The sequence below is a fragment of the Mercurialis annua genome, linkage group LG5 (genome assembly GCF_937616625.2).
Source record: "Mercurialis annua linkage group LG5, ddMerAnnu1.2, whole genome shotgun sequence".
NCBI classification, from domain to species: Eukaryota; Viridiplantae; Streptophyta; class Magnoliopsida; order Malpighiales; family Euphorbiaceae; genus Mercurialis; species Mercurialis annua.
Genome location: NC_065574.1, coordinates 1,860,556 through 1,874,099, shown reverse-complemented (window position 1 = coordinate 1,874,099; position 13,544 = coordinate 1,860,556). Strand labels below are relative to the sequence as shown.

At 28.9% G+C, this 13,544-nt stretch overlaps 1 protein-coding gene across 1 annotated transcript; it reads left to right on the top strand.

The window, feature by feature from the left end:
• The first annotated feature begins 10,652 nt into the window (after positions 1-10,652).
• On the top strand, positions 10,653-12,597 carry LOC126683135 (B-box zinc finger protein 20-like). Its single transcript, XM_050378970.1, has 2 exons — positions 10,653-10,870; positions 11,574-12,597. Exons 1-2 carry the CDS (start codon positions 10,685-10,687, stop codon positions 12,048-12,050), a joined length of 663 nt encoding a protein of 220 aa, XP_050234927.1. The 5' UTR covers positions 10,653-10,684; the 3' UTR covers positions 12,051-12,597.
• The last annotated feature ends 947 nt before the right edge of the window (positions 12,598-13,544 follow it).

Below are 13,544 nucleotides of genomic sequence, written 5' to 3'. Positions count from 1 at the left end.
TATCGTAAATGTGCATTGACTTAATGTAAAAATAACATGGTACAACGGGATAAACAATCAGAAATAAAATTATTTAATTTTTCGTTATATGTATAATTGTTTTTGTCTGAGATATGGTTAATTATTAGTGTTACAATTATTCATATTTAAATTGGCCTAAAACCACTACTGAATTGATGTTTATATTTTTAGTATAATAGTTCAGTTTTAATACACTTTAATAAATTATATGTATATTATTGGTATAGTTTTAATATATCAATAACTAGGGCTAACAATTTTTGACACGGCACAAAATTAAACGAATTTGAATTGAGCTTACACATATTTAGATCATAAATCGGTCATCCGATTTATTTAACTGCAAATTCATTCGTATAACATATACGATAAATATTATAATCTTTAATTTTAAATTTGAATATCCATTAACCGGTTTGGTTGTTTAACGTGTTTATGATTATATTTATTTTATCAGAAAATATGTTAAATAGATTATTAATAAATGTGTTTAATATATATATATATATATATATATATATATATATATATATATATATATATATATATATATACACACAAAAGGATCAAATATAATTTTATATGTAGAGTAATTTATTACGACTTATTTATAAATACGATGATACAAATTGTCAATTCCAGTTAACGTTAATTTGGTGACATAAATTTGCCCTTCCACATGTATAAGATTTTATGATCCGCATTTTCTAAGGACTAAGGTCATTGGTTTTGATCAATATCTTTTAATTTGCCACCAAAGATTTTGGTGTGATTAAATTAATTTGAAACCTCTATGGCATGTCAAGCTTTTTTATATAACTAGCTTTAGTCCCGTGCGTTGCACGATTTTTATTAAAACAGTTATTTATCATTGTTTCACAAATATCTATTGAAATAATGATAATTAGTTATTTGTTTCTTCATTCATTAGACTTTTCTTTACAACAAATTTATTTTTTTTTTCAAAAATAATTTTATTAATTAGTAAACAAAATTTTATAGATCCATATAAATAAAATGATAATAATATGAGATATCTTATTTGTTTTATTAAAAATTGATATCATCAAAAACAATTATATTATATTAATAAAATATGCACAACACTAAAAAAATTATAAATTCTCAATATTTTTTACATTGAAGGAAAAACAATCCTTACCTGAGAAGGTGTAGAGATAAATTTTTTTATAAAATTATACGAATTTCAATTAATAATTAATGGATTAATTTAAAAAAACATAAAAAAATATTAATAGTTAGATAAATAAAGGTTACCAAATAAAATAAAGGTTTGCAATCATATTTTGTTTGGTTTTTTGAAGATGTTTTCATGTTTGTTTAGTGTATAAATAAGGTTAATAAATATAAAAATTTAAATTTATATTTAGTGGAATAGTTTAGGAAATTGCAAGAAAGATAATTGTTATGAAATAATTAATACTCCACCCATTCCATTTTATTTATCATCTTTTACACTTTTTGATGTCTCAAAAAAATGTTATTTTTATATTATAATTTTTTTATCCTTCATATAAATGAGTTTGGTAGATATAAATTAATTACGTATTTAACTATTTCATATTTTCAAGATAAAAAGGGATGTAAAAGAAAATTAATCTTATCACATTTAATATATTTTTCATGTGTTAAAATGGAAAAATGACAAATAAAATGAAAAGAAAAGAGAAAAAATATAAATTATCAAACATATAATTAATCATATATGTTAGCGATTTGCAATTATATTTATTATAAATATTTATATTTACTAATGAATTAATAATATAGACAACTTGATAAATAAAATCATTAGTGCAAATCTTAATATTTGACAGATTTAAACATAAATTGATTTATTATAATTTAAATAGTTTACAATAATTTATTAAATGTATATTAGTATAATTAAATATATTTAAAATATAATATGATCAAATGTGAAAAGCTTTTTTCGCTCGGATTTTCTTTGCCTCCCACTCTTTGTGGATATGCTAACATAATTATATTTATAAAAAAAGTACTACAATAATCAATGACATAAGTTTATTACAATAAAATAATCTTTACTGAGACCTACAATAAAGACCTAATAATTTTTTTTATTTCATTAGTTATAAATTAACCTAAACATATTTTCATAGTACATCAAATAGTGAAAATTGCTAGCATAATAAATCATAATGAAGAAAACCAAAAGAATTTTAATTTTTAATGAAGTAGGAAAAAAAAGTAACTCACCAAAAAAAATGAAAAAATACCAATAACATTTAAAAAATATCAATGATCAGAGTCAGACTTCTTCGTGTTTCCAAGAAGATCTTCACTATAATATATCCAATTTTTTAATCGGATTGGAGGTTTTAGTGCCTTTTCCACCTCTAGGACCACCTAAATCAATATTTACACATAATGATAGTTTTCAAGTATCAGTAAACTTTCGGCAAAAAAAAAGTATCAATAAACTAACATATATTATGATGCAATTACAATCACTAAATAAGAGTATACAAATCTCAAATATAATTTTGCACAAAAACTTATTAAATTTTAGGATATGAAACACTTTAAAAACTCTAAAATTCTACATCTAAAACAGTGTTTCTATACATCCATATAGATTAACAAAAATTTAAATAATCAAGATAAATACCTCTTTATTTCATCAAAAATTGAACCTGCAAAATTAACAACATGATGTTTATAAAAATCTAAAAACACTTTCTAGTAAAGAATTGAAATGTTAAAACTCACAAGAAAAGTAGTGAAGAAGAACAAAGATGTGAATATATATATAATAGTAATTTATGGAGAAATCAAAAGAATTTTAACATTAATGACATAGTAAAATTCCTTTTAAGTTTTCAATATATTTATTACTAATTTATTATACCTTTTTAAGCTATGATTATAAAACTTACTATTAATAAATTGGAAGACTAAAAATTTAAGCCTCCCGTTTATGTCTTTTTTCATTCTTTTTTAAATTATGGTTATAAACATACTACTAATGAATTGGAAGACTAAAAAATTATTAAACCTTTCATATATATACAATATTAGCATTAATTGGATATTTGTAAATGGAAGTTTTTTTAAGTTTATAGCAATTAAAGAAAAAAAATAGAGAGTGAATAAGTTGTCACGGCCCAAATTATTGAGCCGAGACCGGCGCTAGGGAATGGGAGTGGTTGCTCCGAAACCCGTAGCAAGCCTAAAACCGTTATAAATTTTTCGCGACTAAAACATATTACTATATATAATACATTTATTAAAACATCGTATTTCTTTTTTGAAAACATTCGCGAACACATTCTTAGAAACCAGGGTCTTACCGAGCGATATCTCATATCCAGCACCGCCCTGTTTCTGATCACAAACATAACCAATTCCTCTTAAGGCAATTGGTACACAATTCAAACGGATAAAACGCCATCTTTATAAGCAACTTATTTATAAAACTATATCAGAATTTATTTTTCAAATACCGTTTGAAATTGAATCATACACCTTATACTGACACCTACTGACTACTGCAGCTCTATAAAAACTCGCACTTTGTGTAAGCCAAAAGGCTGCCGACACAAAGGAGATGGTCTGTCTGATCCGACTCCTGTCACCTGAAAGGAAACACTGTGAGGGGGTCAGTATTTTGGAAAATACTGAGTGAGCTTGCAAGTTACTAACAGTATTAATATAAAAATCTAACATCGCATCTTAAGAAAACAATAATATAAAACATATAAACATGTATTTGATCCGTACGAAACTAATATCCTAGCATGCGACACATCTCTTGAATAATCATATATTATTCAACCCAATCGTAAATATCAATTGCGAGTCCAACTCGCTGGTGGCCCAGCCACTAGATACGGGGACTTCCAGGCTACACCGTAGCCGAGTTCACTCTGCGTATCTAAATCATATGCCCAATCGTAACTTTCATATTCATCAACAGCTCACAGCTGTGTCAAGTCATTTCTCAATGCAAACATACTAGACTGACTCGATACTGGTGATCACACAGCCTATTGACACCCAATAGGTAGCTAGTTTCTTCGGATCGCATACTAGTTCTCGCATATAGAAATTAAATAAACATATAACATCCAATCAATTGTATATAATGCGATGCGTATAAACAATATACGTATATATATATATATATGAAAATAACTTTTATACTAATAATACGCGAAAGTAAATTGCCACTCACAGTGACCGCTATCCAAAACTGCATTATTATAATCCCGCAAGCGTAAGCTCCATGCGTTGTCCAATCACGTGCCCTCTCCAGCTAAATGGCTTGGTAGCTTGTCGGTACGTCAGCTACTTAATCGAGTTACCTATACGTTTAATCCATAAACGTGGGCTTAGTATTCAAACTCCTAAGTTATAAACTTAGGTTAACACAATCGTATCTCTAATACGATTCTTAACTTTGATAATCTCTCATTCACACTTCTCTTTTAAACGTCCTAGTTTATGTTTTGATATTCAATCGAATCGTGATTGATTATGCGACTTGAAACTGTTTGTAATCAAGTTTTCGCGTCGCGTCACGGCTCTGGAAGCCAAAGTCATCGATTCCTACTAACGAGGGACTGCACGTTCGTGTGCTCCACGTTCGTGTAGTGTACTACACGAACGTGTGCTGCACGTTCGTGCAGTCTGCTACACGAACGTGTGCTGCACGTTCGTGCAGTCTGCTACACGAACGTGTACTGCACGTTCGTGCAATATGCTACACGAACGTGTACTGCACGTTCGTGCAGCAAACGACTGCCGATGTGCAGCCCCGGGGTTCATTCCCCGGGCCAATTCCGACGTGCTTAAACGTCCAAAGTCGATTCTAGCACGATTTCCATTAATAACCATCTCAAATATCATCAAAAACGCCAATAGAAACGCGATTACGATTCGTTTAATTCGTTAAAACGAATTAACCCTTATTTATCAATTCTCATAATAAAAACGTCAAACTTACCTTGATTTGAAGCTTAGAGATGATAGAGAATCGAATTCTGAACGAATCGATATAAAGAACTCGCGATTTGGGCGAGAAACGGCGAAACGGCGGCGAAACGACGGTGATCGTCATTTTCTCTCTTCTCTGGATCATTTCTTCTGATCCTTTTCTCATTTCCTTATGCTTAAGGAAACATATAAATGAGTTGGAAAATTTGCCGTTTTAATCCTTCATTTCTTTAATTTAAACCATTTCTCTTTTAAACTTTCTAATTTAACCAAACGGTTAAATTACCCTTTTAACTCAATTACTTTCGTATTATTTATATTCATATAAATAATACTAACTCAAAATTATTATTTTCCGTCAATAATCTTTTAATTACTATTCTCGAGACTTAATTGGCTAATTTACACTTTAGCCCTTAAACTTCTCAAAAGTGACAATTTAGCCCAAAACGTATCCGCGTCCAAATTTTAAAAGGTCTCCGATTGACCCAAAACTTTTACCACATATACTATAAAACATTTCGCGGATCTTGGCGAAATAATATCCCTTCGGGTTTTATATGGTTAAATTACCATTTTAGTCCCTGTACTTTATTTTGCAACTTTCTTAGTATTTTTCTTTTCCAATTCTAATTCCAACTTTTAGAACTGAAATATAATATTAAATCTTTCACAATAATCCTTTCGAGTCCGTCCTGCTAAAATTTAATATTTATCCTAATTTCTCGGAAATCTTTCTGATATCGCCATTCTAGCGACTTAATACTGGACACGTGGTCCAATTAAATACTTAAATATTTTGGGGTATTACATAAGTAAATTTTTTTTTAATTAATTGTTTTGAAGTAAATAAATAGAAAGAAAGGTTGGCAAACATATAATTAGTCAACCATTATTAGTGATAAAAGACATTTCGTAAGTTTTTGCCGAAAATCATTACTATGAATTGTTTCCATAGCAAAAATAAATGTTATCAATTAATTATTTTCATATCAGTTTTTGTTTCTTTCAAATTTCCATTAAATTAATTGGTGTATAAATAAAATTGACAAATCATCAATTAATATAGTAAAATTAGAAAGAAAGATTATTGACAAATAAAAATTATTGAATATTAGTTAGTATTGTCAAATATATTTTAATTTTATACCTATAATTTATTAAATTTTTAATGAATTACACACTCGGTGTTGTAAAATTAGAGGGACATTTCTTTTGCAGATTCATCTAGCATGAAAAGATCCTTTTAAAAAATCTTAAAAGACAAATAATTATTAGTATTTAATGTAATTAGTTTCCATTTACATACTATTATAAATGAAAGAATAAAAAAGAAGAAAAGATATTAGAAAGAATAAAATGTGAAAACCAATTGGAACATGCCAAATGTCAATCTCTCAAACCATGGGAAAAAACATCCTGCTTTATATATATATAGTAGAAGTAGATAGATTGGGCTAAATCTTATAACTCAAGGAAGATGAAGATTTTACTAGAAACTTGTATTGATGTAAGGTAGTTCATATATAAAAATAAATTTTTTAAAAGGTAGAATTCATTGATGAAGAGTAAATTATAATTAAACAATGATATAGTAAAAATTAATATATAATTTTTCAATTTTGATCTAAAATATTAATAAATAATCCAAGATACCAACCAATAATAAATCGAAATTAGGCAAATCTAGACATCGATTCCGCATGAAAGAACCGAACGAGATTTGAGAGCGAAGTTCCGTTGAAACGGATTTTCAATTTGTCCTTTCGATTTGACCAGCAATCCGTTTGATCCGTTGAAACTTAGTATTTCCAATCCCTATCTTCAATGAAATTCTAAAAAATTAAAACAATATCCATCCAAAAATCTTAGATCTATAAAAAATTAACTATATGAAGTTTGAACAATCACTGAAGATTTTTGAGAGATCTAAGAAAACACACCTTAAAAGCATAAAACATAAATTTTCAAGTAAAAAAACACTAAAACTTTATACCCGAAAAATTATCAAACGGGTAAATTTATGAAAATAGAGCCTAAGTTTATAAAAAAACTAAATTTTTATGGACGAAGAGAGAGTGATTTTTTATTGATATTGGAAAATCACCTCCTTCCACTCTTTAATAAATGAAGTGAAGAGAAAATTGTCTATAGAGAAGGAAGACGAGGATTTAGATAGTTTTATCATAGCCTATCTGTTATTTGATCATGTATAAAAATAATTAATGCTATATGATTTCTTTAAATTTTTCATATGTAAGTATGTTTTTATATGTTTAATGTCCCTATTTTTGTTTTTGACAAAACTTAAAGTGAACATTAAAATATACATATAAATGTCACTTTTAACATAAAAGGTGTAATGGGTGTCCACATGATTATCGGCAGTTTGTGTAGAAGGACCCATGACCCTTTGTTTGTGTATAGCATACAAATAGATGGAAGGTCTTATCATCTGAGATTGGAACTAAAGAAAACAATAATTTTTAAATTATAGGCTTAATAGTAAAAAAAATCTAAATTTTTACGACTTGTTTCAATTATATCCAAATCTTTTAATTTTTACAATAATATCCAAATTGCATTATTGTGTTGCAATAATATCCAAATTAAACTTTTTATGTATTTTTTTTTAATTTTTTGCCATTTTTTGGGACTTTTACTATATTATTTTACATCAAAAGCATAATAATAGCCTAATATTTTAATTGAAAACAACAAGTTTAGCCATCAATTTGACTATTATTGCTATAAAAAATGCAATTTGGATATTATTGCAACAAAAAAAAAATGCAATTTGAATATTATTACAAAAATTAAAAAATTTGGATATAATTGCAACAAGTCGTAAAGATTTGGGTTTTTTTTACCATTAGATCTAAATTATAATATTCCTCTTCCTTCCCTTTTTGTTAAAATAGATAATAACTTGCACTTTATCTTCTAACTAAAATGTCCAATTTAAGTAAACCCCACCATTGCAGAGTTTTTTTATTTGATCTAATTGAGAAAAAAGAAATTCGTCTTTTGGATAGTTATAATTTAACTTAATTTTTATAATTTTATAATAATATCTCGATTTTATAATTTCACTGCCTTCCAACTATTATTTTAAAACAGTTTGATTTTGTCAGCATGGCACGCTAGGCTATAATGTTTTAAGAAATACTCAGTTTTATCCAAATAAGTGTTATCCCTGTCGGCAACTTTCTTTTTGATTAGTGAAGTGAAACGACAACGTTATGAAGAGGTAAATTTTAAAGTTTGTATTTTGTTTACAAATTATGTTAAAATTTCATACTTTACTTAGTATTTAATCTCTTTTTTTCTAATTATTTGGAAGGAAATTCAGATTTGTTGTCACAATCATCTTAGATATGCAGCCCGACAAAAACAAGTTTATTCTGCTTTGGCAATTAACTATCTCATCATATCATATACCACTTTCAAAACAATTTATTTTATTTTATTTGTTCTGAACTAATCCATAACTTTTTATTAATGCTCTATTCATTACGTTTTATATTTTTTTATTAATATTAAAAGCAAGGTATTGGTCCAATTGATTGGGTTTGCTAAATTAATGTTTGGATGGTACCTTAGCAACTAGGTGTAGTAACTTGTAATGTGGGGTATGTCTTTAAGATTTTGGTCTCTTTTGGACTATACTGAGAATATTAATCAGATCGAGTTGGCAAAGTTTCTAGTTCTTCAGACTTCTCCTATTATATCTTCAATGCCAGTCATGTTTATAATTATGAAAAGTTATAGATCGGATCAAAATCCAAAATTCCGACCAGCGGTTGTGGCCGCCGGCACGTGCCCGCCCGAGTCAAAGTTGATCTTAGACGCAAATCTTTTTCAAAAATATTATATTTAAAATTCCGCCATGATTGGTATGAAAAAATCATCTGTTAATTTTTTTTTCTTACAGGTCGCTTCTCTTAACAATATTTTATGAATCGCTTGCTAGGACTATTTATACCGAGTTCTTTTGATAGAGCCCTTAAAAAAACAGAAACAACGGAAACTAGCTTTTTCTATGGTACATTACTGCCTGACAATTCAGACCAAGCCAGATAGGCCCGATTAAGGCAAAAAAACTATTTCTTAAAGTTGATTTTATGGATGTAACCTAGGAATTGACTCAATAAATACTCGAAACCGATTCGATTCGTATCGACTCGAGCCCGAGTTCGAGCTGCTCAAGTTAACTAACGAATATAGACTAAGTTTTAAAATGCTTGATTTGGTGGATCGCGAGTCTAATCGAATTTTAGTTAATTTATTTTTGTACCCTTTATACTTATATATATTTACAATAATACCTTTATTTTTATACTAAAATCTAAGTTTTAATTCTTTATATAGGTAATCGAATCGAACTCAAGTCGAGTTTAAAATTTAGTTATTTTACCTAATTCGAGGTTGAACTCCCAAAATAAAATTCAACTGAGTTCAAATCGAGTTTCAAACTTTAAATAGAGTTGAGTCGAATTTAAACTTGACAGTTTGTGGACTCGACGCTATTAGACCCGTAGCTAGTTGATCTCACAAGCTGACACTTTCTTTTGGTCCCATCGATCTTTATATCCTCTCTCAAGTGCTGGTAATGGATACTAAATAATTTTGAACACTGGAGTCGCTCAGAGATAAGTAGATAAATGCTAAATGTCAAGTCCCATACTCTAAATCTTTCATCACTGACCACTGCATAAGGACGAAATTGAAAGGTACCTTGCCATATAATATATTTTCATTGTATTGTTTTTTATATAGTCACAGTTACATATCTGGAGTCACTGTTTCTATTAATTCGGACCGAGTTTGATATAACATTTTAAGACGATTTTATTTTCAAACTCATAATTAATATTTATAGTTAAGGCGAAAGGAGCTCTTATCACTTTATCGTAACCCATTCAACAGTAACATAATCAAGATTTAGTTTCAACCCGAGGTTAACCTCTAGTACCACCATAGTCCACCTATGATTAGTGGCGGAATCGATTTTCTTTTTTCTTTTAAATTGGGCTAGATTTCATCTAAATATTTAGTTCTTTCCGACTTTCCAGCAATCTTGATTTAACTTCTAACCCTGTCTTCACTATAAAATTATGTCCTATTCTTAAAATTTCAAAAAGTTTCAACAACAACTCGGGCTAGAGCCTAGTTCATGTTTCATGTGGTTCCACTTCCACCATTGATCTCTCGGCAGTTCGGATTTAACCTCTCTCTAACTCTCTACATTCACTATAGATTCTATTTCGTTTTCTTGACATTTTCAACGACAGTCCGGACTAAAGTTTACTCTACTTTTAGTGATTCCGCCATCGAGCCTGATTTATTATATTATTGTACAAAATCATTAAAATATAATATATATAGAGAAATAAATAACTCAACTTGCTCTTTCTTCTTTACTGAAAAATAAAGAAAAGAAAGAGATAGGAAATCTAAATATCAAATCCAAAATTCCAGAGCTTTCTCTTTAAAGTCTTCAGATACTTTCAAGATCTTTAAAGCTTAGCTGTTTATCCTTTTGCCCATAACCCTTTTGTCTCTTCCCCCTCCATTTTTTCTTCTATATTTTCCACTCTTTTTATATATATACAATGCAATAATGTTCACATTCAAATGAACCAATAAGATTAAGATCATCATCATAAACATTTAAGATACTATGAAGATCAAATGTGATGGCTGTGACCAATCAGAAGCCTCCGTTTTTTGTTCTGCTGATGAAGCTGCTCTTTGTGATTCTTGTGATCGCCATGTTCATCATGCTAATAAGCTTGCTAGTAAACATCATCGCTTCTCTCTTCTTCATCCTTCTTCTAAACAATCGCCTCTCTGCGATATCTGTCAGGTATTTTTTCTGATCAGTCTCGGTCTTGAATTATTCGAAACACCGGAGAAACGTTTGTAAAAAGAAGCTATATATGAATATAGAGTTTAGAGTTTCGGAAGTCTTTATATTTTCCGAAATATGAGACTTGACAAGTTTACGTGCAGCATAATTCTTCCGCTCTTTTTAAGTTTTAATAGTATTCTGTTTTTCGAAATATAAGATTTGATAAATTTCGGTGCAACATAGTTTTTAATTCTTTTTCAAAAATATGTGCATCAGCTTGATGAGTTTAGTATCATTGAATTTCTAAACTGAATCTTTATTTGTTATGTCATTGAATTTCGAAATATAAAATAAATGTTTCATTCATTATATTTTCATAACTGAATCTTTATTTTTACATCAACTGAAAGTTATTATAGCAATTCAGACATAAAATTACTTATGCCAAAATAAACACATTAAATAACTACACAACTTTATGTTTCCATGCAAGCAATTTTTAAACTAAACTGCTTTAATAATATGTTGTTGATGTAAAAATAAAAAATACAGTTATCAAAATATAACAAATAAAACAGCGGTAATCGTTCTGTAAAATTTATAGTTGAGTAACCGTAAAAAGTTTGGCATTCTAATTGGCATTCTTGGTCATTTTGTGCAAGAATTGGTGTATTTTTAATGATTTTTACATGTTTTTTATGATAATTAATTATTCCAGGAAAGAAGAGCTTTTCTATTTTGCCAAGAAGATAGAGCAATTCTTTGCAGAGAATGTGACATTCCAATCCACAAAGCAAATGAACTCACGAAAAAACACAATAGATTTCTTCTTACAGGAGTCAAACTCTCGGCTTCTTCATCTATATACCAACAAACATCATCTTCTTCCAATAGCTACACGGACTCGACGAAAAATACTAAGAAAAACATTCAACAACATTACAACAATAATGTTAATGCAACTCCAACATTTTCTAATGAAATGTTGAGTTGTTCTTCACTCGAAAGAGCATCGTCGCCGTCTCCATCGCCATCATCTAATGCGGCTTATACGAATTTCGACGACAATGGTTCGATTTCGACGAGTAGTATTTCGGAGTATTTGGAGACACTTCCGGGTTGGAGAGTTGATGATTTTCTTGATCCTAACTCATTTGCTGCTGATAGTTTCTCTAACATTTGGAGCTCACCTTAACTATATTTTTGAAGAAAATCATACTTGGTTTATTTTTCAACAAAGGTTCATTTAGCTCCCTCAATTTAGCACAAAATATCAATTAAGAACAAACTCATGGTTTTGGACAAAAACACCACAGATTGATTAATTCGGCTCATTTTACCCGTTAGTTGAGGTGTTAGAAAATGATTAAAGCATCATATATAAATTGGAGCCGAGGAAGCAAAAAACTATTAGTTTTAATTGTGGTTTTTGTTGTGTTTTGTTCTTTTGTTCTTTGGTTTTTTCAAAAAGCTTGGACTTATTTGATCCTTTGTTCCAAATTCAAGGGCAAAATGAACCTTTATTGATTTATTTTTCGTCTTGTCGAAATAAACTTCCGGGTACCTCAAGTTTCACTCGTGATCAATCTCTTGTATATAGTAATGTTTTTGCAGCTCTCTGTCAAGAAATCCAGGCCTAATTTTCTATAGAAAAATGAATATGTAAAAATTGGAAGTGTTCAGTTTAATATGTTTTTGAATCTATGAGACATGAATCTGTCTCTTTTGTTTTGTTTTGTTTTGTTTTGATGGAGGGGTGTTTTTAGTCAATGATGACTTTTTTTTTCCTCTCCATTTTTCAGTGTAATTTTTCTTGATTAAAATGAGAGTTCAGTGCCAGGTATTTCACTAGTGGAATAAAAAGGCACCTTAACTTCTTTGTTGATGTAATGTGAGTTTCAATGAATGTAGACTAATATTGTGTTATCAGCTTGCTATAGATATTTCTTGTTTTTTACATAGATATTTCAACATGGAGAGCAATATTAGCAGCTTATGTCGTTGGTTAGTTTGAAATAATAATTTATGAAATAGCTAAAGCCTAAGTATTCACTTTATACTTTGTTCATTTTTATATTACAATTGTAAATAAAATATACAAGTTTTTGGAACATAATACATGGTCCAAAGTCTCACAAGCCGACATGGGATATAACATATCGACCCCCCAACTCACTTTTACACCCTTGCATATCATTGATGCACATATAAACAAGTACAAATAAGTACAAACTTAACATAGGTGATTATTGGAGAACAAAATAAATGTGCCAGTTTTTGCTAAATAATGTATGTTTTGGATGGGAAATGAGTTGCACTTGCCAGAAGGGGATAAAGAAGAGATAATTGCACCATGTGAACGAAAAATTTATGGCCACAACTCAACCCCAAGAATCACCAAGCTAAAAAATCAAATGTTGAAAAATCACCATACATTCAAAGACTAAATAGTTGATTTATAATTTAAAATAATCACTGGAAAAGTAGATTGATCGCAGAGTTCTTATTGTACATTGAAAGAGTTTCATCGACGCAGCTAAAAAATGTAAATCTGAATTATGATTATTTGTTTGATATTCTCCTTTTTAACTTCTTGAATACACAATTTTAATTTATTCTTTGATCACAGTATTATTTCTCCATTAAAGTAATATTCAATATTATTGATAAACATTCACCATCAAAGCGA